This window comes from Hyla sarda, chromosome 11, assembly GCF_029499605.1.
Source record: "Hyla sarda isolate aHylSar1 chromosome 11, aHylSar1.hap1, whole genome shotgun sequence".
NCBI lineage: Eukaryota > Metazoa > Chordata > Amphibia > Anura > Hylidae > Hyla > Hyla sarda.
In genome coordinates this window covers 8409335-8435227 of record NC_079199.1, presented here as the reverse complement: position 1 = coordinate 8435227, position 25893 = coordinate 8409335, and the positions used below count along the sequence as shown (strand labels likewise).

The window sequence follows — 25893 nt, the reverse complement described above, 5'->3', positions numbered from 1 at the left end:
GTACAGGCTGCGCTAAAGTGAGTGGGGCTGCCACACCTGTGACAGACCTTGGGCTGCCCCTGGTAGAAAATTTGGATTCTGTCTCTCCCAAGAAAAGCAGCTGATGGGATGTGGGCAACAGTGCTCCCCGAACGCTTCAGTTTGACGGAAAACGTCCAGGCCCCAGACCAGATCCCATGTTCGTCGTAGTTCTTTTTCGGCATGTCCGTCACATCACCATATCTGCTGAGCCAGGTCATGATATCATAGCATGAAAGTGATTCGTTACGTGTCAAAACGGTCACTTTCTTGACCAAATTCTGACGGGATATCGCCTTTACGGCAAAATCCCGCCAGCCGGGCTCGCTTTTCACCACCTCATAGTTTGACCAGAAGAGTTCCAAACCCTCTGGCCGAACGAAGCTGATGTCAAACTCGGAAGTACCGTAGGGGTGGATCAGGGCAAAGATGTCACTTGCCCTGAATTCCATCCGGAGGAGGAGCTCAACCACCTTACCCCGAGGCGGACACGCATCTTCGCCCCTCCACACTAAACGGACCACATTCCTACGGCCACTTTCCTGCCCGGATGTCGGAAGGGACCAGACCACCTCCCCGTTATGTTCTCGGAAGGCGCCTAAGCCGTGTCTTTCTATCCAAAAAGACAGGTCAACCTCACCCCTCCCCTCTACATGAATTGATCTGTCTCCCCTACGTAGAGCCTCCAGGAGGCGCTGTTGCAAGTGACCCCCAGAGCCAGATGGAGATGGGGATCCCCCTGATCCCCCGGCAGTGACGCTGGCATAGCTTCTGGGAGAAGCAGCCACTACCGGGGGGGCAGTCGAACCAGAAACCAAACCAGGACCCTTATTCTTAACAGAGGTGTCAGCCACCAAACCTCTCTCTGCCATTCCACTACCACTCCTCACCTGAATTTCGCTAGCACCCCTCTCTTGCACCCCATTTGCACTCCTCTCTTGCACTCCACTTGCACCCCTCTCTTGCATTCCACTTGCACCCCTCTCTTGCACTCCACTTGCACCCCTCTCTTGCACTCCACTTGCACCCCTCTCTTGCACACCACTTGCACCCCTCTCTTGCACACCACTTGCACCCCTCCCTTGCACACCACTTGCACCCCTCTCTTGTACACCACTTGCACCCCTCTCTTGCACACCACTTGCACCCCTCCCTTGCACACCACTTGCACCCCTCTCTTGTACACCACTTGCACCCCCCTCATCCACACTGCTACCACAACTCCTCCCATGCACACCACCATAACTCACATTCTGCACATTACCATTTTTGCTCTCACTTTCACTCTTGCCTACACTCTCCCTTGTATTACAGGCTGGGCTGGCTGGGTCTTTTGTTTCATGTACAAGGGTTGCCGGTTTTAGGATTGGCGCTGTAGAGTTCTTCCTTCCACTCTCCTGGGACGCAGAGACAGGCTCCGCCTCTGACATGGGTGGCCACGCCCCCCCACAAAATGCTGTACATCTTGGCGGGAGCTGTCCCTCCAGACGCACTCCCGCCCCGTCAACGTCACCTAGGGGACCGCCCCCTGAACCAACAAGGTCCGGCGCCCGGACACTCCCCCCCCTCACAGGGGAGTGCCCTGCAGCGCCAGGACCTGTACCGCCCACTTCAACCGAGGGACCGCCCCCCGGACGGGTGAATCTGCCGCTATTTTCTGGCGCCTGGACACCCTCCCCCCTCACAGGAGGGTGCCCTTTTTTTTCTATAGCACCCGCGGCCATTTTGGGTGCACTACTGTATCCCCCATGCTGGCCCCGCTCCACTACAGAAACGGGGTCTGGCAGATTGGGGGACCCAGCACCCTGAGCTGACTTCTCAGCCGACCCAGGTTGCTGGAAAGAAGAAAATACAAATTTCACTCCTTGTGCCTTCTTCCTCTTCTTGCCCTTCACTTTCTTCCTCTTCCCCTTCTCTTCTGGGCCCAAATCATCACCAAAAGTGAAGTTCTCCAGACAGGTGGGGGACTCCTGCATAACAATCGCACGCAGGAGACCCCCATCTGCCGAGCTGCTGCCATCACTGCAGTCACTGCCATCCTCATCATCCTCACTGGAGGGAGGTAAGGCCACCTGAGCCGGGTTTATGTAGTCCGCACTGATGGTAAGTGGGGGGTCTGGGGTAACAGTGGTGGTACAAACAGAACCCGTGTCCATATCCCCCTCACTCACATCCCCCTCCTCACCTCCCTCCATCTCCTCCTCCTCCTCGCTCTGGCAGTCATCTTGGTGACAATCTTTTTCTGATCCTCTGGAGACCCCCTTTTTGGGGAACCTCTCCTCATTTAGAATCTTCTCACTGAAGAAGCCGGCTCCAGCCACAATGTCTGATCTCAGCTGAACAATCTCCTCCACCTCTTTCTTTAGTGCTCTCACCTTTGCAGTGAACGCTGCTCTCTTGCCCTTGGCTGCTGTATCCGCCTGGTAAGTTGCAAACTTTATGTCTTCTCTTAGACCTCGCAGCTGTTTCCCAAGCTGTTCATATTGGGCCATCTTTGCCTGGATTCTAGATCCGAAAGTCTCCAGGGATTCCCTTGGCTCCTTTACCCCCCATTGCTGGGGTTCTGAGGAGCCTGAGGTAGAAGCCTTCACTCCACTCCTCTGCCTGGATGAGCTTCTTTTCCCAGAGGAACTTTTGCTGGAAGCCTTGCAGCTCCCAGCTGGGGATGGGGGAGGGGGCCCCACATGGCGATGGGCCCTGGTGGATCGTCTCACCCCATCCTGGCTGCTGGCCGTCGCATTTTCCTTTGCACCCACCGCCGGCCGGGTACGGGGAGTGCAAGATGAAGCCTCCTGGGGCTCCATAGCAGGAAAACCCTCTACCCAGGTATCTGCCACACACCTGGGGAGGGGCGGATGGAAATCACTGCTTCACTGGAAGACTCAGGAGCTCAGCAGAACACAACCTCTCTCCAGAGCTGTACTCACTATTCTGCTGGTGAGGTCACTGTGTACATACATTACATTACTTATCCTGTACTGATCCTGAGTTATATCCTGTATTATACTCCAGAGCTGTACTCACTATTCTGCTGGTGAGGTCACTGTGTATATACATTACATTACTTATCCTGTACTGATCCTGAGTTATATCCTGTATTATACTCCAGAGCTGTACTCACTATTCTGCTGGTGAGATCACTGTGTACATACATTACATTACTTATCCTGTACTGATCCTGAGTTATATCCTGTATTATACTCCAGAGCTGTACTCACTATTCTGCTGGTGAGATCACTGTGTACATACATTACATTACTTATCCTGTACTGATCCTGAGTTATATCCTGTATTATACTCCAGAGCTGTACTCACTATTCTGCTGGTGAGATCACTGTGTACATACATTACATTACTTATCCTGTACTGATCCTGAGTTATATCCTGTATTATACTCCAGAGCTGTACTCACTATTCTGCTGGTGAGGTCACTGTGTACATACATTACATTACTTATCCTGTACTGATCCTGAGTTATATCCTGTATTATACCCCAGAGCTGTACTCACTATTCTGCTGGTGAGGTCACTGTGTACATACATTACATTACTTATCCTGTACTGATCCTGAGTTTTATCCTGTATTATACTCCAGAGCTGTACTCACTATTCTGCTGGTGAGGTCACTGTGTACATACATTACATTACTTATCCTGTACTGATCCTGAGTTATATCCTGTATTATACTCCAGAGTTGTACTCACTATTCTGCTGGTGAGGTCACTGTGTACATACATTACATTACTTATCCTGTACTGATCCTGAGTTTTCTCCTGTATTATACTCCAGAGCTGTACTCACTATTCTGCTGGTGAGGTCACTGTGTACATACATTACATTACTTATCCTGTACTGATCCTGAGTTATATCCTGTATTATACTCCAGAGCTGCACTCATTATAGATAGAATAGGACACACGATAACATGGCAGTGCTGACCGGGTCCTCACATATATAATTACACATAATTCTGAATGCCTGTAGGGGAAGTCTGCCATTAAATCGCGCCATAATACAATAAGGATGTGCGGTCCTGACTCTCCCATATAACACAGTGCGCTCTGATACAATTATCCATCATTGGATTAACAGAGAATCGGATTGTGACATGTCCCTTGTGTGACTTCTGGTGGATGTTTCATGGGAAAGCTGGGTGGAAACCAAGATGGCTGTCATCACAAGTGTGTACTATATTTCACTACTGCAGTGTTTCCCAACCAGCAAGCCTCCAGCTGTTGCAAAACTACAACTCCCATCATGCCCGGACAGCCGAAGGCTGTCTGGGCATGCTGGGAGTTGTAGTTTTGCAACAGCTGGAGGCACACTGGTTCGGAAACTCTGCCCTAAATAGGTAAATGTAACATGTGAGAATCTGGGAAAGCTGGGTGATGAACTCTGTGGATGCTGTGATAGATACGTGCAGACTTACAGCATGAGAAACTGTGCCAGCTCATCGGTGCCCATAATGCCTCGGTAGAGGAATGGCTCCTGCCCAGACTGGTAGATCTTCACTGACGGGACGCTCGTGATCTCCTCCTCGGTGCAGATATCCGTCCAGTCTGCGCAGTTCACCAAGGCCAACGAGACGTTCAGTGTCTCTATAGGGAGAGATAAAGGAGAGATAAGATCTAGTACTACACAATCCGCCATCACTGGTGCTTTCAAATCTCAGACATCCTTTGGGGGAGTACTGTCAGCCCTGTACTGTGTATTGCCTGCCACCCAGCTTTCCCAGTCTTCTGATGGAAATATCTAGCTATCTGGTAAAGCAGGTCCATGCGGGTCTTTGTCTCTGGCAGTTGCAAGGCATCAATGATAATGACAGGGGGCACTGTTTAATGTCAATGACCCTGGTACAGAATGTACAGAGAAAAGGGTGGGGCATAAAGAATGAAGGTGGGGCAAATAGAGGGAGAGGTAGCGTGTACAGAGAAAAGGGTGGGGCATAAAGAATGAAGGTGGGGCAAATAGAGGGAGAGGCAGAGTGTACAGAGAAAAGGGTGGGGCATAAAGAGGGAAGGTGGAGCCAAACAAGGAAGAGGTAAAGTGTACAGAGAAAAGGGTGGGGCATAAAGAATGAAGGTGGGGCCAAACAAGGAAGAGGTAAAGTGTACAGAGAAAAGGGTGGGGCATAAAGAGGGAAGGTGGGGCCAAAAGAGGAAGGGGGAGAGTGTACAGAGAAAAGGGTGGGGCATAAAGAGGGAAGGTGGGGCCAAAAGAGGAAGGAGGAGAGTGTACAGAGAAAAGGGTGGGGCATAAAGAGGGAAGGTGGAGCCAAACAAGGAAGAGGTAAAGTGTACAGAGAAAAGGGTGGGGCATAAAGAATGAAGGTGGGGCCAAACAAGGAAGAGGTAAAGTGTACAGAGAAAAGGGTGGGGCATAAAGAGGGAAGGTGGGGCCAAAAGAGGAAGGGGGAGAGTGTACAGAGAAAAGGGTGGGGCATAAAGAGGGAAGGTGGGGCCAAAAGAGGAAGGAGGAGAGTGTACAGAGAAAAGGGTGGGGCATAAAGAGGGAAGGTGAGGCCAAACGAGGAAGAGGTAATGTGTACAGAGGAAAGGGTGGGGCATAAAGAATGAAGGTGGGGCCAAACAAGGAAGAGGTAAAGTGTACAGAAAAAAGGACTGGGGCATAAAGAATGAAGGTGGGGCAAATAAAGGGAGAGGCAAAGTGTACAGAGAAAAGGGTGGGGCACAAAGAAGGAAGGTGGGGCAAATAAAGGGAGAGGCAGAGTGTACAGAGAAACGGGTGGGGCATAAAGAGGGAAGGTGGGGCCAAAAGAGGAAGAGGTAAAGTGTACAGAGAAAAGGGTGGGGCATAAAGAATGAAGGTGGGGCCAAAAGAGGAAGAGGTAAAGTGTACAGAGAAAAGGGTGGGGCATAAAGAATGAAGGTGGGGAAAATAGAGGGAGAGGCAGAGTGTACAGAGAAAAGGGTGGGGCATAAAGAGGGAAGGTGGGGCCAAAAGAGGAAGAGGTAAAGTGTACAGAGAAAAGGGTGGGGCATAAAGAATGAAGGTGGGGAAAATAGAGGGAGAGGCAGAGTGTACAGAGAAAAGGGTGGAGCATAAAGAATGAAGGTGGGGCAAATAGAGGGAGAGGCAGAGTGCACAGAGGAAAGGGTGGAGCATAAAGAGGGAAAGTGGGGAAAATAGAGGGAGAGGCAGAGTGTACAGAGAAAAGGGAGGGGCATAAAGAGGGAAGGTGGGGAAAATAGAGGGAGAGGCAGAGTGTACAGAGAAAAGGGAGGGGCATAAAGAGGGAAGGTGGGGCCAAAAGAGGAAGGTGCAGAGTGAATAGAGGAAAGGGTGGGTCTTAAACAGGAAAAGGTGTGATAAGAAAGGGCGAACTAATTTAGATTATTTGGGTGCATGCGTTTAGTTGGGCTTAGGGCAAAACAAAACCTAAACACACCACTGGTTGTATAGAAAGGAACAGCACCACACCTGTCTATGTTTGGTTCTGGTATTGCAGCTCAGTCTTGTTGAATGGAGCGGAGCTGCAGCACCACAAGAAATCGCGCTGTTTTGAAGAAAAAAAGGCTGCCATGTTGTTGTTTTTTTTTTTTTTTAAATCCTGGGCACTCGTCTTATGAGATGCCCCTATTGATCAGCCAGGAATAAATAATGGAACACTCGCCGGAGACGTATCCATTCAATCCGGTGAACCCTACTGATTAAATATCAATGCACCAATTTTTACATATATGACCAGCAGCACCATAATACGTTAACAGGTGACCACCCAACTTCAGCTCATATATACAGACGCCACGTGAGTCACATAAACACTGCAGTGGAGCTGTATACAGCAGGGCTGGAAATTCTGTAAAGATATACAGCCATCACTTCTCGCCATCATCCAGCGTCATCTTCACGGAACCGCCGTCTACCTCACCCTGACTAAATAAGGGCGCACGTAAAAACAGGGAGCCATGGCCCCCTTATATAGCTGATCAGTGGGGGTCATTAGTCGGACTGCCCGTAATCTAATACTGATCGCCTATCCTGACAATAGGCCACAATAAGCTGCACAACGTCTTTGAAGATTGTAAATCTACAACTCCCAGCATGTTCGGCTGTCCGGGCATGCTGGGAGTTGTAGTTTTGCAACAGCTGGAGACACTGGTTCGGAAACACTGGACTAGGGCTTTGCAAATTTCCTTTAAAGAAGTTAGAGTAGGTTCCAAAAACACCACTACAATGGGGCAAAAAAGTATTTAGTCAGCCACCAATTATACACGTTCTCCCACTTATAAAGATGAGAGGCTGTAATTATCATCATAGGTTATAGCCTCAACTATGAGAGACAGAATGAGAAAAAAAATCCATAAAATCCCATTGTCTGATTTTTTTAAGAATTTATTAGCAAATGACGGTGGAAAAGTATTTGGTCAATAATAAAAGTTCATCTCAATACTTTGTTATATTCCCTTTGTTGGCAATGACAGAGGTCAAACATTTTCTGTAAGTCTTCACAAGGTTTTCACACACTGTTGCTGGTATTTTGGCCCATTCCTCCATAAAGATCTCCTCTAGAGCAGTGATGTTTTGGGGCTGTCGCTGGGCAACACAGACTTTCAACTCCCTCCAAAGGTTTTCTATGGGGTTGAGATCTGGAGACTGGCTAGGCCACTCCAGGACCTTGCAGAGTGCAGAGTGTTTGGGATCATTGTCCTGCTGAAAGACCCAGCCACGTTTCATCTTCAGTGCCCTTGCTGATGGAAGGAGGTTTTCAATCAAAATCTCACAATACATGGCCCCATTCATTCTTTCCTTTACACAGATCAGCCCAAAGCATGATGTTTGACCCCCCCCCCCCCCCCCCCCCCAAGCTTCACAGTAGGTACGGTGTTCTTTGGATGCAACTCAACATTCTTTCTCCTCCAAACATGATGAGTTGAGTTTTTACCAAAAAGTTCTACTTTGGTTTCATCAGACCATATGACATTCTCCCAATACTCTTCTGGATCACCCAAATGCTCTCTAGCAAACTTCAGACGGGCCCGGACATGTACTGGCGTAAGCAGGGGGACACGTCTGGTACTGCATGATTTGAGTCCCTGGGGGGAGTGTGTTACTGATGGTAGCTTTTGTTACTTTGGTCCCAGCTCTCTGCAGGTCATTCACTAGGTCCCCCCGTGTGGTTCTGGTATTTTTGCTCACCGTTCTTGCGATCATTTTGACACCACAAGGTGAGATCTTGTGTGGAGCCCCAGATCGAGGGAGATTATCAGTGGTCTTGTATGTCTTCCATTTTCTAATAATTGCTCCCACAGTCGATTTCTTCACACCAAGCTGCTTGTCTATTGCAGATTCAGTCTTCCCAGCCTGGTGCAGGTCTACACTTTTGTTTCTGGTGTCCTTCGACAGCTCTTTGGTCTTGGAGACTCTTAAAGTTACAGGTCTGTGAGAGCCAGAAATCTTGCTTGTTTGTAGGTGACCAAATACTTATTTTCCACCATAATTTGCAAATAAATTATTTTAAAAAATCAGACAATGTGATTTTATGGATTTTTTTTTCTCATTCTGTCTCTCATAGTTGAGGTTATAACCTATGATGAAGATTACAGCCTCATCTTTATAAGGGGGAGAACCTGCACAATTGGTGGCTGACTAAATACTTTTTTGTCCCACTGTACATCTGTCTCTGTGGCTTATAGATGCAGTTGCACTCAGACTGAAATGTGTTGATGATGAAAAAACGTTGTCGCCCAAGGCTTTAAAATCGGCATCATATCCCTGTGTCAGTGTTTCCCAACCAGTGAGCCTCCAGCTGTTGCAAAACTACTACTCCCAGCATGTCGTGATAGCCTTCAACTGCCCAGACATGCTGGGAGTTGTAGTTTTCCAACAGCTGGAGGCACCCTGTTTGGGGAAACACTGGACTAGGGCTTTGCAAATTTCCTTTAAAGAAGTTAAGGTAAGTTCCAAAAACAGTGCTACATCTGTCCTCAGGTTGTGTACGGTATTGCAGATCAGTTCAACTATAGCAAATGGAGCTAAGTTGTAATACCACACACAACCTGAGGACAGAGGTGGCGCTGTTTTTGGAAGAAATTGGCTCTGCTTTTTCTAACCCTGCATAAGGGTAGGTTCACACTACGTTACTGCACCTATCAATCGTGTCCATCGGCATCTCACCGAAAAAACGGGATGTCAACATTTATTGTAAACAGAAGCAGCGGACTTCATTCATTTCTATGACTGAACAGATCCACCTAGTGACTCTGTTCGGGACCTATGCGCTATTTAAAACAGCAGCCTGCGCTTGTGAGTCCACTTAAAATAGCACATAAGTACTGAACCGAGTCAATAGGTGGATTTGTTCGGCCATAGAAATTAATGGGGTCCGCTGCTTCCGTTAACGGTATATGTTGGTATCCTGTTTTTGGATGGATAGTAGGGATCGACCGATATTGATTTTTTAGGGCCGATACCGATACTCTGTGGAGGTTAGGGCCAATAGGCGATAACTTATACCGATATTCCAGAATAAGTTATAAGCTATTTATCCCCCCGCGACACCACTGCAGATCATTGATTTAAAGCGGGCGCTTTAAATCAATGAACTGCAGTGGCTTTTGCGGTGCCAGAGACCGCCGCCCGCTTCTCTCCCCCTTCCTGTCCTGGGGTCCTCTTGAGTCCTATCACTGCCACCGCGGCCGCCCCCCCCCCCCACCACTGCACCGCACGCACACCGCCCCGGCCAGAGACCACCGCCACCGCTGTCCCATTGCCTCCCCCATTCTTGGTTTTAAAATTACCTGTTCCCAGGGTCCGTGGTCCGCGCTACTTCTGGCTCCGGTGGCGTCCTCACACGTCCTAACACAGGACGCCGCAGGAGCCAGAAGTAGCCCGGGCCCCGGGAACAGGTAATTATAAAACCGGGGATGGGGGAGGCAATGGGGCAGCGGCGGTCTCTGGCCGGGGCGGTGCGGCGCGGTGGTGAGGGCTGCGGTGGTGGTGGGGGGGACGGCACGGTGCGGTGGTGGGCGGTGTGGTGCGGTGGTGGCGGTGCGGGGCATTATCGGATTATCGGCAAGGTAATTGACGATAACGTCCAAAATCGTGAATATCGGCGGATAATATCGGCCAAACCGATAATCGGTCGATCCCTAACGCATACCACTAACAGGTGCAATAATGTAGTATGAACTTACCCTTAGGCAGGATTAGAAAAACAGAGCTAGCTTCTTCGAAAAATAGTGCCACACCTGTCCACAGGTTGTGTGTGGCATTACAATTTGGCTCCTTTAACTTTAATGGAACTGAGCTGCACTACCACACACAATCTGAGGACAGATGTGGCGCTGTTTTTGGTCGAAATTATCTCTGTTTTTCTAATCCTGGATAACTCCTTTAATTTGATGAAAACTTTTAGTGCACTATGGCAATCTGTGCACGACCGCTACGACATACGTCCCGTAAACTTGGCCACAGACCAATGCATGTGACCTCCTAAGCGACTGGATACCGCCAGTCAGTGACCTACGCATCGGTTCATGCGCAAGCAGCGGCATGTATTATTTCAGCTGTGAAGAATCTAGCGCACAATCCTATAGAGCTCAGGTTTCCCTCGTGTCTTTATGGGAACTAAATATTTAGATCTCAGTGAAAAGTCCCTTGTAAGGTGAGAGGACGGAGTCTCGGGAGAGGACGGGTCTGTGGAGATTAATCCCTGAACTTCACCCTTTGTTGTTACAGTGGAAAAGAAAATCCACTTGGAAGGAATTTCCAGGAAGAAAATCTCTTCATGACTTCAAAACGGCAATAATGTACAGATGTAGCAGAGCCGAGCTGGTCGTATGCCATATATATTGTTTCCCACGGTATTTACTAAGGTTTCCCTACATTTTATTTTATTTTTTTACACATTCTCTGATCTATCGGGTTTTCCTCAGCTGAAATCCACCACATTTTCTGTGGAAACCTTAGTTTTTGTGAAAATGTCAGGGACACGCCCCATTTTCCCAAAGGCCACGCCCCTTTTATTGTTTTTCCGTAAAATGGAGAGTTGGCGCGTTTTTTTAAATTTCTGGTGTAATGAGACAGAATTCTGGCGCAATGAGACAGAATCTGTCGCAATGCGCCAGAATCCGGCGCACAACCCGACAAAACATTTCAGGTTTACAATAGTAAATCAGGGCCAATGAGATTTGGCGCCGGTCCGGCTGGGATATAGGAGCGCCTGGTTCTGCCGGATCAGCGCCCTGGCGGATCTGGCAGCCGGATTTCGGAAACGTAATGTGAATGCAGCCTGAAAGGGGTACTCCACTGGGAAAAACATTTTTTTTTTAAATCAACTGGTACCAGAAAGTTAAACATATTTGTAAATGACGTCTATTAAAAAAAAATCTTAATCCTTCCAGTACTTATCAGCTGCTGTTATGAGCCACAGGAAGTTTTTTTCTTTTTGAATTTCCTTTCTGCCTGACCACAGTGCTCTCTGCTGACATCTCTGTCCATTTTAGGAACTATCCAGAGGAGAAAAGGTTTGCTATGGGGATTTGCTCCTGCTCTGGACAGTTCCTAAAATGGACAGAGGTGTCACTGTGGTCAGGCAGAAAGGAAATTGAAAAAGAAAAGAACTTCTTGTGGATCATAACAGCAGCTGATAAGTACTGGAAGGATAAAGATTTTTTAATAGAAGTAATTTACAAATCTGTAACTTTCTGGCACCAGTTAATTGATTTTTTTTTTTTCCAGGGGAGTACCCCTTTAAAGGGGGTGGGTTAGGGTTAATTTAATTCTACTATAGTCTGAGCTGACATACAAGTAACATGTAGGACAGTGGTCTCCAACCTGTGGACCTCCAGATGTTGCAAAACTACAACTCCCAGCATGCCCGGACAGCCGTTGGCTGTCCGGGCATGCTGGGAGTTGTAGTTTTGCAACATCTGGAGGTCCGCAGGTTGGAGACCACTGATGTAGGAAGTGTAAACTTGGCTCCATTTACTTCATTAGAACTGAGCTTTAATTGCCCACATACATAACCTGAAAACAAATATGGGGCAGGATTTTGCACCCGGTGTCCACAATAATCGGCAGCTAGAGGGGGGGACAGCAGTACTCGAGTTGTTCACTTCATTGGGCTGATCTGCGGCACGTACGGACGCGGTTGTATGAGGTGCGGCAGGGCTGATCAGACACAGATGACCTATCATTGCCATTAAATCTTACATCCCGGAGAATCCCTTAACCCCTTAAGGACTCAGACAATTTTATTTTTACGTTTTCGTTTTTTCCTCCTCGTCGTCTAAAAATCATAACTCTTTAAAATTTTCATCCACAGACTAGTATGAGGGCTTGTTTTCTGCGCGACCAGTTGTCCTTTGTAATGACATCACTCATTTAACCATAAAATGTATGGCGCAACCAAAAAAAATACTACTTGTGTGGGGAAATTGATAATTGATTTTTTACACTTTTTGGGGGTAAAATGGGGAAAAAAGGATAATTAACATTTTTATTTTTTTTTACTTTTTTTAACTTTTATTTTTACTCTTTAATAGTCCCCATAGGGGACTATTTATAGCAATCATTAGATTGCTAATACTGTTCAGTGCTATGCATAGGGCATAGCACTGATCAGTGTTATCGGCGATCTCCTGCTCTGGTCTGCTCCATCTCAGACCAGAGCAGAAGACCCCGGGGGAGACGGCCGGAGGCAGGTGAGGGGTCCTCCGTCCGCCATTACAGATGATTGGATCGCAAGCGCTGCGGGTGATCCGGTCCTGCATTTTTCTGACCGCACTCCCGCAGACGCCATGATCTGTATTGATCATGGCATCTGAGGGGTTAATGGCAGACTACCGCCCGATCGCGGATGTCGGCCATTCCCGGCGGGTCCCTGGCTGCTATCAGCAGCCGGGAACTGCCGCGCATGACCCGAGCATCGCTCCGATGCTCGTGGTGATGTGCAGGACGTAAATGTACATCCTGATGCGTTAAGTACCACCTCACCAGGACGTACATTTACGTCCTGCGTCGTTAAGGGGTTAAACGTCAGTGCAATACCGTCACAACACAATGGGGGAGATTTATCAACACCTGTGTAGAGGAAGAGCGGTGCAGTTGCCCATGGCAACCAATCAGATGGCTTCTTTCATTTTTAACCCCTTAAGGACCAAGGACGTACCGGTACGTCCTTGGTCCTGCTCTTCTGATATAACGCGGGGTTACACAGTAACCCCGCGTCATATCATGGCGGGCCCGGCGTCATAGTGAAGCCGGGACCCGCCTCTAATAGCGCGCAATGCCGATCGCGGCACCGCGCGCTATTAACCCTTTAGCCGCGCGCTCAAAGCTGAGCCGCGCGGCTAAAAGTGAAAGTGAAAGTTCCCGGCTAGCTCAGTCGGGCTGTTCGGGATAGCCGCGGCTAATCGCGGCATCCCGAACAGCTGACAGGACAGCGGGAGGGCCCCTTCCTGCCTCCTCACTGTCCGATTGCCGAATGACTGCTCAGTGTCTGAGATCCAGGCATGAGCAGTCATCCGGCAGAATCGTTGATCACTGGTTTCTTATGAGAAACCAGTGATCAACATAGAAGATCAGTGTGTGCAGTGTTATAGGTCCCTATGGGACCTATAACACTGCAAAAAAAAAGTGAAAAAAAAAAGTGAATAAAGATCATTTAACTCCTCCCCTATTAAAAGTTTGAATCACCCCCCTTTTGCAATAAAAAAAAAAACACAGTGTAAATAAAAATAAAAATAAACATATGTGGTATCACCGCGTGCGGAAATGTCCGAATTATAAAAATATATCATTAATTAAACCGCTCGGTCAATGGTGTGCACGCAAAAAAATTCCAAAGTCCAAAATAGTGCATTTTTGGTAACTTTTTATATCATTTAAAAATGAATAAAAAGTGATCAATAAGTCCTATCAATGCAAAAATGGTACCGTTAAAAACTTCAGATCACGGCGCAAAAAATTAGCGCTCATACCGCCCCATACACGGAAAAAAAAAAAAGTTATAGGGGTCAGAAGATGACAATTTTAAACGTATTAATTTTCCTGCATGTAGTTATGATTTTTTCCAGAAGTCCGACAAAATCAAACCTATATAAGTAGGGTATCATTTTAATCGTATGGACCTACAGAATACATATCAGGTGTCATTTTTACCGAAAAATATACTACGTAGAAACGGAAGCCCCCAAAAGTTACAAAACAGCGTTTTTTTTTCAATTTTGTCGCACAATGATTTTTTTTCCCGCTTCACCATAGATTTTTGGGCAAAATGACTGACGTCATTACAAAGTAGAATTGGTGGCGCAAAAAATAAGCCATCATATGGATTTTTAGGTGTAAATTTGAAAGAGTTATGATTTTTTAAAGGCAAGGAGCAAAAAACGAAAATGCAAAAACGGAAAAACCTCCGGTCCTTAAGGGGTTAAAGAGGCCTATGAAAAGTGAAAGAAGCCATCTGATTGGTTGCCATGGGCAACTGCTTCACCGTATGTAGAGATACAATACGAGAGACAAGCTGCGCACCTTTATGTTTCTCGGCCACCTCCAGAAAAGACTGTAGAAAAGTTAAAGACACGTGTTCCCCTGTAAGAGATAAAACATAACAAATCAATAATGTAACATTCCCTCCAAAGGATGTCCGGGCATGCTGGGAGTTGTAGTTTTGCAACAGCTGGAGGTACCCTGGTTGGGAAACATTGACCTAAGCCTCCAAACAGTGGACCTCCGGATGTTGCAAAACTACAACTCCCAGCGTGCCCGGACAGCCGTTGGCTGTCCGGGCATGCTGGGAGTTGTAGTTTTGCAACAGCTGGGGGCACCCTGGTTGGGAAACACTGCTTTTAGGACATTAGGAGAGTCCCCCCATATAATCTGGGACCGATCTCTATAAGCCAGAGCAGAGGTTCCAGACGTGAGCCATCCATGAATTACACAAGTGGCTGCTCTGTAATACCACCTATCACCAACAGGGGCATTTTTTTTTTCCTTCCTCCAGAAAAATCAACAGGTCCTTAAAGGGGTTATCCAGGAAAAAACTTTTTTTTATACATCAACTGGCTCCGGAAAGTTAAACAGATTTGTTATTTACTTCTATTTAAAAATCTTAATCCTTTCAGTACTTATGAGCTGCTGAAGTTGAGTTGTACTTTTCTGTCTAAGTGCTCTCTGATGACACCTGTCTTGGGAACCTGTCCACAGTAGAAGCAAACCTCTTCTACTCTGTGCAGTTCCCGAGACAAGCAGAGATGTCAGCAGAGAGCACTGTTGTCAGACAGAAAAGAACAACTCAACTTCAGCAGCTGATAATTATTGAAAGGATTAAGATTTTTTAATAGAAGTAATTTACAAATCTGTTTAACTTTCTAGAGGCAGTTGATATAAAAAAATAAATAAAAGTTTTTTTCCTGGAATACCCCTTTAAAGGGGTACTCCGCTGCTCAGCTTTTGGAGCAAACTGTTCTGAATGCTGGAGCCGGCGCTGGGAGCTAGAGACGTCATAGCCCCGCCCCCTTATGATGTCACGCCCCGCCCCCTCAAACGCTAAGCATGGAGTGCCCATTTAAATGTTGCTGAATTTCTGCTGCGGAAATTCTACTCTGTGAATGGGACTTTGGACTCCATAATGAACATAATGGGAAGTCATTTTTACGAAATTCAGCAGCGGACTTTTTTGAGTGGAAATTCTGCCGTGTGAACATAGACTTATAAGAAATTCTTAAAGGAGTACTCCAGGATATGAAAACGTATCCCCTATCCTAAGGATAGGACATAAGTTTCAGATCACGGGGGGTCCGACCGCTGGGGCCCCCCATGATCGCCCGTACGGGGGCCCCCAGCTCTTTGACGAAATAGCGCGTTTCAATCACCACATGACGCGGCGGACAACACGCTCCCTCAATACATCTCTATGGCAGAGCCGGGGTCTCCCGAATGCAGCTCTCCTGCTTTCCCATAGAGATGTATTGAGGGGGCGTATCAGCCGCTGCGTCATGCGGGGTCGGACATGTCCCCTTGCTGCAGACTGCCGGGGCCCCGTATGAGAGATCGCGGGGGGCCCCAGAAGTCGTACCCCTGCGATCTGAAACTTATCCCCTATCCTTAGGATAGGGGATACGTTTTCATATCCTGGAGTACTCCTTTAAGGGGCGGAGTTCTCCCTTAAAGGAGTACTCCAGGATATGACAACTTACCCCCCCACCATCTCTGGGCCGGCACACCAGTGTTCTGAACATAACGCCGGCTTCAGGCTCCCGTGTTCGTGACATCATGCCACTCCCCCTCCATTCATGTCTATGGGAGGGGGGTGTGACGGCTGTATACTTCTGCTCCAAAGCCGCCACGCCCCCTTCCATAGACATACGGAAGTCCGAAGCCGGCCCTCAGAACATAAATGTTCAGAACACGTGCCGGCCCAGAGATGGTGGGAGGTCCCAGCGGCCGGACCCCAAACCCCCACCCCCTGCAATCAGACTTCTTATTACCTTTCCTTTGTATAGGGGCGGAGTTCCCCTTTAATGATCAGACTGTCATAGAATAGTATATAACACTTACCAGTAAGGGTGGAGAACATGCATCCAGTACAGTAAAGTTGCATGAGGGCGCACAAGGCCTTAAAGGGGTACTCCGGTGAAAAACTATTTTTTTTTTTTTATTCAACTGGTGCCAGAGAGTTAAACAGATTTGTGATTTACTTTTATTCAAAAATCTTAATCCTTCCAGTACTTATCAGCTGCTGAATACTACAGATGCAGTTCTTTTCTTTTCGAATTTCTTATCTATCTGACCACAGTGCTCTCTGCTGACACCTCTGTCCATGTCAGGAACTGTCCAGAGCAGGAGCAAATCCCCATAGCAATCCTCTTCTGCTCTGACTGGACAGTTCCTGACATGGACAGAGGTGTCAGCAGAGAGCACTGTGGTCAGTCAGAAAATAAATAAAAAAAATGTAAAAAAAAAGAACTTCCTGTGGAGCATACAGTAGCTGATAAGTACTGGAAGGATTAAGATTTTTAAATAGAAGTAAATTAAAAATCTGTTTAGCTTTCTGGCACCAGTTGATTTAAAAAAAAAAAATAGTTTTACACCGGAGTACCCGTTTAAAGAACCTGACAGCTCCTCAAGTTTCTCCAAGACAAATCCTCCCCATATGTTTTCCCCATTAAGGAGCCGTCAGTGACATGACTTATCTGTTCCGCTAAAGTGGGATTACAGTAAAGCTAAACATTCTGACATAAATGTACATTGTCACATGACATCGACCTCCAGGAAACTCACAGATCGTGTAGAAGAGGACGGCCGTAGGGCGAGCACTGGAGGAGGCCATCCCGAAAGTGTCATGTGTGAGCGATGCTACCGGCGGCAGGGGGGGCCCGGGCCTTCTGCTTCCATATACGTTCACCGCGACCTCATCATCCTGGACTTCTACAGTATACAAGTATGCACAGCTTAAATATTTACATGGGGCTGACACATGTTTATACCTATCCCCCCAAAAAATGGATGAAATAGCGATTGTTCAATCAGGAGCGCGGGACAGGAGCCGTTCACTGCTTCAATGCTCGTGTTTTGATATAAAATAACAAAACAATAAAAAATATATTATATATATATATATATATTTAAAAATCGTAACATAGATCACATATATTAATACACTATGTTGATACATATATAAATATATATATATATATATATATATATATATACATACACACACACACTCACATATATATATATTTATATATGTATGAATATAATGTACAGTGGTCCCTCAACATACGATGGTAATCCGTTCCAAATGGACCATCGTTTGTTGAAACCATCGTATGTTGAGGGATCCGTGCAATGTAAAGTATAGGACAGTGGTCTACAACCTGCGGACCTCCAGATGTTGCAAAACTACAACACCCAGCATGCCCGGACAGCCAACGGCTGTCCGGGCATGCTGGGAGTTGTAGTTTTGCAACATCTGGAGGTCCGCAGGTTGAAGACCACTGGTATTGGAGGTTATACTCACCTGTCCCCGCCGCTCCGGACCGTCACCGCTCATCACCGCTGCCCTGGATGTCGCCCTCCATCTCTGTCGCCGCGTCCCCGGGGTGTCCCCGACGCTCCGGTAAGGCCTCTCCTTCCCCGGCATCCTCGCTCTCCGTCGCCGCCATCACGTCGCTACGCACGTCGCTCCTATTGGATGACGGGACGGCGTGCACAGCGACGTGATGACGAGGATGGAGAGCGCCGACGATGCAGGGGATCCCGAAGAGGACGCGCCGGAGCCCCGAGGACAGGTAAGTGATCGTCAGCGGACCACACGGGGCACCGTAAACAGCTATCCGGTGGTGGCTGAAGCAGTCTGCGCTGCCGGATTGCCGTATATGCGATGGCCCCGACATACAAAAGCATCGTATGTTGATGCTGCCTTCAACATGTGAGTGATCGTATGTTGAAATGATCGTATGTCAGGGCCATCGTAGGTCGGGGGGGGGGGGGGTCACTGTTTTAATATATGTAATCTATGTTACGATTTTCAAATATAAAATTTCTTAGAAGTAATTACGAATATTTGTAAATATTTTAAAAATATTTCTATTGAGAAATGCACCAAAAAAATCTGGTCACCTGGGTCACCGTGTAAATCTTCAGGCTTCTCCGGCTGCTCCTCATTGGTCACATGTACGAGGTCCAGGATCTGCCGAGTCTCCTCCAGTGTCAGGTACTTTACCGGTGAGATCTGTAAAGATACAGGAACATCCAGTTATGGTGGACGAATGTGGGAATCTAACCCTAATGGGGTGTATTGAAAAGTCACATGGTCATCGTACACTTACATCATCTGGTCTCTTCACGGCCACGTTGTAGGTGACAGGAATGTTTATCCCGGACGTCTCCCTGGTACATAACAAAGAATTAGAAATACAGAACACTTAACATACTAAGACGTCAAGTTGACTATAAATCAGTGTTTTGCAACCAGGGTGCCTCCGGCTGTTGCAAAACTACAACTCCCAGCATGCTCGGACAAGTCAGTCACACAGACCCTAACATTAGATTATCTGGATTTTGTGCTTACGAGCTGTGGGATCATTAAAGCTACAACAGGATTAATTAAAAGCCGCTTTCTGGCTGTTTTATGTTACCCTATGGCGGAATTTCATTTAAGTTTTAATTGTTTGCTGGTTTATATTATCATTAACATACGATAATAGTAATCCTAATTAAAGAGGGGGAGTGTGTAGTGTCCCCTCTGACAAGATAATCCTTTTTGGGACACTTTTTCTAATTCTTGCACTAGGCTGCGGTATCACTGCGGTAGAACGCAGCATAGACCTGAGCTCCCATGTGACTTACGGATGTGGTCGCACTCTGTGTTTAGATGTGTTGATGATGATAAAAGGTTGTCGCCAAACACTTTAAATTGGCTTCTTATCCCCATGTCAGTGTTTCCCAACCAGCGGGCTTCCAGCTGGGAGTTTTGCAACAGCTGAAGGCACCCTGGTTGGGAAACACTGCTATAAACATAAACTCATCCATGTATATGCATGCTCAGATCAGCCGAGCGTGCATTCTAAAATAGGTCAATATCTGGTGCTGCTTATCCTCAGAGAAATAAAGACTCCAACAGGCCTGATCCTTATATACCTTACTAATACTCACATGCCCTAACATAACTAATTCAGACGCCTGTATCTTTTACCTCAATAATACAGCCAGGCCGGCCTTCCCCAGCAGCTGCCAGGCCACATCCTCCGCCGTCTCCATATCAGCCTCATAGGTCTCCTTCTGACTCAGGATGAAAATCACGGGTAAGCCGAGCTGGAGGTGAACGCTGCTAAACTTATCGGGATCCCCGGAGGCCTCAACCTACAGGGACACAGATGTCAATGGTGTCAGAGGCATTATATTTAAAAAATAAAATAAAATTGTGAAACATTTTTCTACACTTTTTACATTTCTGTAAAGGATTTGTATAAGCAACTATTAGATTGCTTATACTGTTTAATGCTATGCTATTACAAAGCATTGATTAGTTCCATCAGCGCTCTGCTAGTAGTGACTGTCTCGAACAGACTATCAGCAAAATTACTATGGCAGGCACAGTAAAGACCTCCAGCTGCCATAGTAACTGATCACTACCACGATAGCGGAGATCGCAGAGACACCAATCAGGCGCCGGAAAGGAGCGGCACCTGTCATTTAGACTTTTAATTTGTGGCATTTACAAGGTTAAATGATATGTGTGATCGCAGCTGGCACCCGCCATCTGATAGCAGCCAGCACCCATGTCTATGAAGCAAGCCTGAAGTCAGTTAAAGGGGTACTCCGCCCCTAGACATATTATCCCCTATCCAAAGGATAGGAGATAACATGTCTGATTGTGGGGGGTCCGGCTGCTAGGACCCCTCGCGATCTCTGTGCCGGCACTGCAGCGTGACGGTCACGGAAACCTGGGGCTTCCGTGATCGTGACGTCATGCCACACCCCCTCCATTCATGTCTATAGGAAGGTGGCATAATGGCTAGTAAACAGCTGTCGCGCCTCCTCCCATAGACATGAATGGCAGGGGCGTGGCAGCTGTGATCGCCAGTCATCCAGAACGGAGCAGAGTTTGCTCAGTGCACCGGATGACTTGGGTGCTGTGGCGGAGATTGCGGGGGTTCCCAGTGGCGGGACCCCCGCAATCAGACATGTTATCCCTTATCCTTTTGATAGGGGATAACACATCTAGCGACGAAGTATCCCTTTAAGGGGTTAAAGCCGATACATACCACTATGGGGAGCGCCATGAGCTTCACAAAGCGATGGAGGTGGATGTTGGTCAGAGGCTGATCTGAAAACGTTCTGCGACATTTCTGATTCGTGGATTTACAATGGAGGAACGCAAGGCGCGCCGGTATCAGGCTGGGGTCTTCAGCGCTGTAACAATCGATAAGTAAAAACGTATTATAAAACAGACACATGCAGATACAATAGAGACCTGTATTTATTGCGTTTTCCTCCCATGTCCACCAGTTCTGGGTATAGGAAATAGAAGCCATTTTTAGCAGCTGTGAAGCTTTGATTCATTGCCCTGATTTTGCACTAAGTATGGTAGCCTGCTAGTGAAAAGCTGTTTTTTTCACAAGATGATCCCTTGCATGATCTTATAGAGCAGTGGTCTCCAAACGGTGGCCCTCCAGATGTTTCAAAACTACAACTCCCAGCATGCCCTGACAGCCGTTGGCTGTCAGGGCATGCTGGGAGTTGTAGTTTTGCAACATCTGGAAGGTCAACCGTTTGGAGACCACTTTTATAGAGTAATACACATAAACTAAAACTGCAGAAATATTAAAATCCGAATATGTAACATGGAAAAACTTCATTCAAAGGACATAGATGGTAGCTGTATCTAAATGCTGCGGCCCCACCACCTGGAACCCCATGATCATTAGAATAAGGGGTCCCGTGCGCCCCATTCCTGCACACTATAAAGGTGTAGGGAACCACAACACATAGCATTGCCTGATAGGAACAGGGGGGGGGGGCTGTAGGTTTTCATCAGCTGGAGCCTAAAGGGACACATTCCGCTCATTGTGTAGGGATGTGATGAGGATTTAATGATGCAACTGCACCATCTAGTGGCAGATAGGGGAAGTGCCACAAAAACGAACAAAGGGAAAACTGTATTGAAGGAAGTGTAAAGATTTTCTTACCAACCAATGTTGCAATTTATATATATATATATATATATATATATATATATATATATATATATATATATGTATATATTTGTACTTATATTTGTGATATATATATATATATATATGTATATATATAGTACTTCTATTATGTTACCGCTAATGACTGTCAAATTATGAAGCATAAATGATATTGTCCAGATGACGTCTTTACCTCATATTCTTCAGTACGTTACTTTCCGTGGTTACAACAAACTGATGCGCCGATCCATGCACAAAAGCGGCTTCCATGACATAGCGGTGCTCTGAAGACACAAGGAGGGGAAGAAGTAGCATCAGCTTAAAGGGGTACTCCGGTGGAAAACTTTTTTTTTTTTTTTTTTTCAATCAACTGGACCAGAAAGTTAAACAAATTTGTAAATTACTTCTATTAAAAAATCTTTATCCTTCCAGTACTTTTTAGCTGCGGTATACTACAGAGGAAATTATTTTCTTTTTAATTACTTCTATTAAAAAAATCTTTATTCTTTTAGCAGCTGTATGCAACAGAGGAAATTATTTTCTTTTTGAATTTTGTCTTGTCCATTTTTGTCTTGTCCACAGTGCTCTCTGCTGACACCTGATGCCCGTATTAGGAACAGTCCAGAGCAGGAGAAAATCCTCATAGCAAACCTATGCTAATCTGGACAGTTCCTGACGCGGACAGAGGTGCCAGCAGAGAGCACTGTGGACAAGACATAAAAGAAATTCAGAAAGCATATAATTTCCACTGTAGCATACAGCTGCTAATAAGTACTGGAAGGATAAAGCTTTTTTTAATAGAAGTAATTTACAAATCTGTTTAACTTTCTGGCACCAGTTCATTTAGAAAAGAAAAGTTTTCCACCGGAGTATCCCTTTAAGGCTAGTTTTTTTTTTTTTTTTGCAAAAACACCAATAAAAACACCCATTCTGCTGCATGGTGGGTTTTTTTTGTGAAAAAACGCTGCGGCCAGATGTTAGCTGCAAGTCAATAGGGAACTGCAAAATGCCATATCCCCTTGGTTTTTCAGTTTGGCATTTTTTAATCCTTTTGGCATTTTTCAGCAATTTTTGGCTCCTTGGCGGTTTTTCAAAAACGACCTCTGGTTGAGACTTTGGTGTTGTTTTAAGGAAAATCTTGGCATTTTACTCCCATAGAAGGCTATGAGAGTGAAAAAAAACACCAAGAAAAACGCCACGTGGGTTTTTAACTTTGGCGTTTTTGCCGGCGGATTATTTTTTTTTTGGACTTTAGCGATCCAAAAAAGTGATGGAGATACCTTTTTTCATAACATTTCTTGGTACCATTAAAAAAAATAATAAAAAAGATACTGTAGTGATGGAAAAAATTGTATTTAACTAAAAATGTATCTTTTTTTATAACAAAATTTTTATAAATTTGTAAGCAGGGATCAATTTATGTGGGCGGGTAGGGAACTAAAAATGTAGCCGACAATAATAAAAATTTAGAAAGGGGCTATTTAAATGTAAAAATAATATATTTGATATTATTCATTTTGTTAAACTTTTTATTAATAATGTATTTTAATAATATGTTGAATAAAGTGTGTGTTTGTGTTTTCAACTTTTTTCACTATTTTCTTCTTTATGTTTTACATTTTTTAGGTAGTACACACTGTTCCATAATGGGAGTAATAGTACCTGTACTAATTGACAGATTGTCCCGGGTGTCACTCCTGACACCTGTTGTGATCCTCCTGTATAATATATTGATGCGGTAGCTGCTCTTCTATGGTCCCCTGCACTGCCGTATATATACACCTATTCATATTTCCCGCAGAGAGCTGTGATTGGCCATATGGTTCCAGCCAATCACAACTCTCTGTGGGAAATATGAATATGTGTATATATATACGGCAGTGAAGGGGACCATAGAAGAGCGGCCGGCCACATCTATACATTATACAGGAGGATCACAACAGGTGTCAGGAGTGACACCCGCTGCGATGGCCCCAACACACAACAGCATTGTATGTTGATGCTGCCTTCGACATATGATGGGCTCTGAGAGGCCATCATATGTTGAAAGTACCGTCTGTCAGGACCATCGTATGTCGGGGGACCACTGTATGTTGACACAGAGGTTTTGTATGTGCAGTCTGCAAAAAATGACTGATAATAGTGAGCAATAGAAAGAAATACAACACTAACAGATGTAGTGGCCCTTTATATGGAAAAGGCATAATATTTATCCCACACCTGGCGTCCCAATGGCCCGGACATAGGCAAAAACAATGTTCTTCTTCCCTTTCATGGCATCTTCTAATTTCTGGAGTTCCAGTATGGAGGTGATGTATTTGACTTCATTATATAGCAGGACGCTGTAATATAGAGATGTAGGAGTGTCAGTGATTGTAATTCTCTTTATACAGACAGATAATAGCTTAGATGGGCGCTGTCAGATACAACAACTTTTGATATATTGTAAAGCATGTATAACCAACAGGTTTTGCAATTGCTTTCATTAGAAAATTTTCAGTATTTCATAGTGAAAAATCCAGTCCAACAACTCCCCCCCCCCCCCCCCCTGCCTGCTTGGACACATACTAGTCCTGCTGTGTCCATGCATCATCACCTATGTCATGGACACACTTCCTTGATTGACAGCTGTGGGTGCAGGGCTCATAGCTGGGGGAAAAATCCTCCCACTGTCAGCTTGTGTCCCTCTACTGTCAGTGAGGACATGCTGGGAGTTGTAGTTTTTCTAATGCTAGGGGAGATGTGAGCAGACAGCATACTGAGGGAGGGGGCGGAGACCTGCACAATGAGGCCACGCCCCCTCCCTTTGAGAGGAATTCAGACTAGTGAGCTAAATTAAAAGTGTAATAAAATAAATAAATAAAAGGTTTAGATATATATATATAAAAAAAAAAAAATTGTTGGATCTGATGGGTACACTTTAAAGGGCTGCTCCAAAATAAAGAATTGACCGTCTATCACACGGATATATTTCTTATATCCATATAATGCCAACGGGTCGGGTCCTTTAGAAAAGAGACACAGATTACAGGGGCTTCTCCCTTCTAGTATATTCATATTTACAGAGTGTCGGACACCGATCAGCCATTACATCAGTATTATGTTGCTCCCTTTGTGCTCTGACCCCTAAGCCCCAGACCCCTGTGCTGGGACCCCCCCCCCCCGTCCCCCGTCCCCCGTCCCCCAACCCTATACCCCTGTGCTGCCAGACAATTTTGGTGGCCACTTATGTCCAAAAATACAAGAGGGATGGATAGTTGGAAACCGCAGAAGATTTGGGAGCCTCCATACATATTCGGTCAGGCTGTCTTTTCACTACTGTGTATGGGATCTCATTGGGTATTATAAATGCCCATTTTGTCCTTTTTCCAAGTCAACGATAAGATTGACTGGTCACTTGCCCCTCATATATTTTTCCATGACAGGCGCCATTGTCACCAGATTATCCATGTTTTTTGCTTCACCTTTTTAATGTTATAGCTGATTGGTGCATATACTTCAACTATTCCTAGCAAATCCTGGATCCTGCAGGGATGTGGGAATTGTATGGACATGCAGTTCCGGGCACCGGGCAGGTGAATTCTTCGGGCAAACAGCGCTAAATGGCGGAAGAATTCACATATGACGGGGATAGACTGTCTTGCCCGTCACTAAACTGCTATAGACCGCAGCCTATAGCGAGCCTTCCTGGCGGAGGTGCGCACGGCGAGTGATGTCATTGTACGTGCCGCACAGGACGCTGGAACGCTGGCGACCTGCGCGGCGCTTGTGATGATGTCACTCACCGCACTCACCTCCGCCAGGAAGTCCCTGCAGGGAACAGGGAGATGTGAGTAGAAGTGAGTTACCTACTGAAACTTGGCTACATACTACATAAGGGAGGACCTACCTACCACTAGGGGTTAATCTATCTACTCAGGGCAGTGCGTCCCAACCATGGTGCCTCCAGCTGTTGCAAAACTACAACTCCCAGCATGCCCGGACAGCCTTCGGCTGTCCGGGCATGCTGGGAGTTGTAGTTTTGCAACAGCTGGAGGCATCCTGGTTGAAAAACATTGACTTAGGTGTAGTGCTGGGCGGTATACCGGCTCATAGCGAATACTGAATTTTTCCTGCGCGATATTAATTTTTCCCATACCGAAATACCGGTTGGCCCCCCCCCCCCCCCCCCTCGAATGAATGAATTATCAGCCGCAGCATATGTGACC

The 25893-nt window shown here is 46.2% G+C and overlaps 1 protein-coding gene across 3 annotated transcripts in view; it reads right to left on the bottom strand.

Annotated features, from left to right (window-relative positions):
* Positions 1-25893, bottom strand: part of TXNDC16 (thioredoxin domain containing 16) — a 62807-nt gene that overhangs the window by 23844 nt on the left and 13070 nt on the right. For all 3 annotated transcript variants that reach the window (XM_056545162.1, XM_056545163.1, XM_056545161.1), the window contains exons 7-15: positions 23906-24027; positions 21879-21969; positions 20756-20903; positions 19684-19850; positions 18818-18878; positions 18609-18720; positions 17265-17411; positions 14514-14573; positions 4447-4615 (exon numbers count right to left, since the gene is read on the bottom strand). In XM_056545162.1, the coding sequence (XP_056401137.1) occupies positions 4447-4615; positions 14514-14573; positions 17265-17411; positions 18609-18720; positions 18818-18878; positions 19684-19850; positions 20756-20903; positions 21879-21969; positions 23906-24027 (1077 nt within the window). The remainder of the gene's footprint in view (positions 1-4446; positions 4616-14513; positions 14574-17264; positions 17412-18608; positions 18721-18817; positions 18879-19683; positions 19851-20755; positions 20904-21878; positions 21970-23905; positions 24028-25893) is intronic.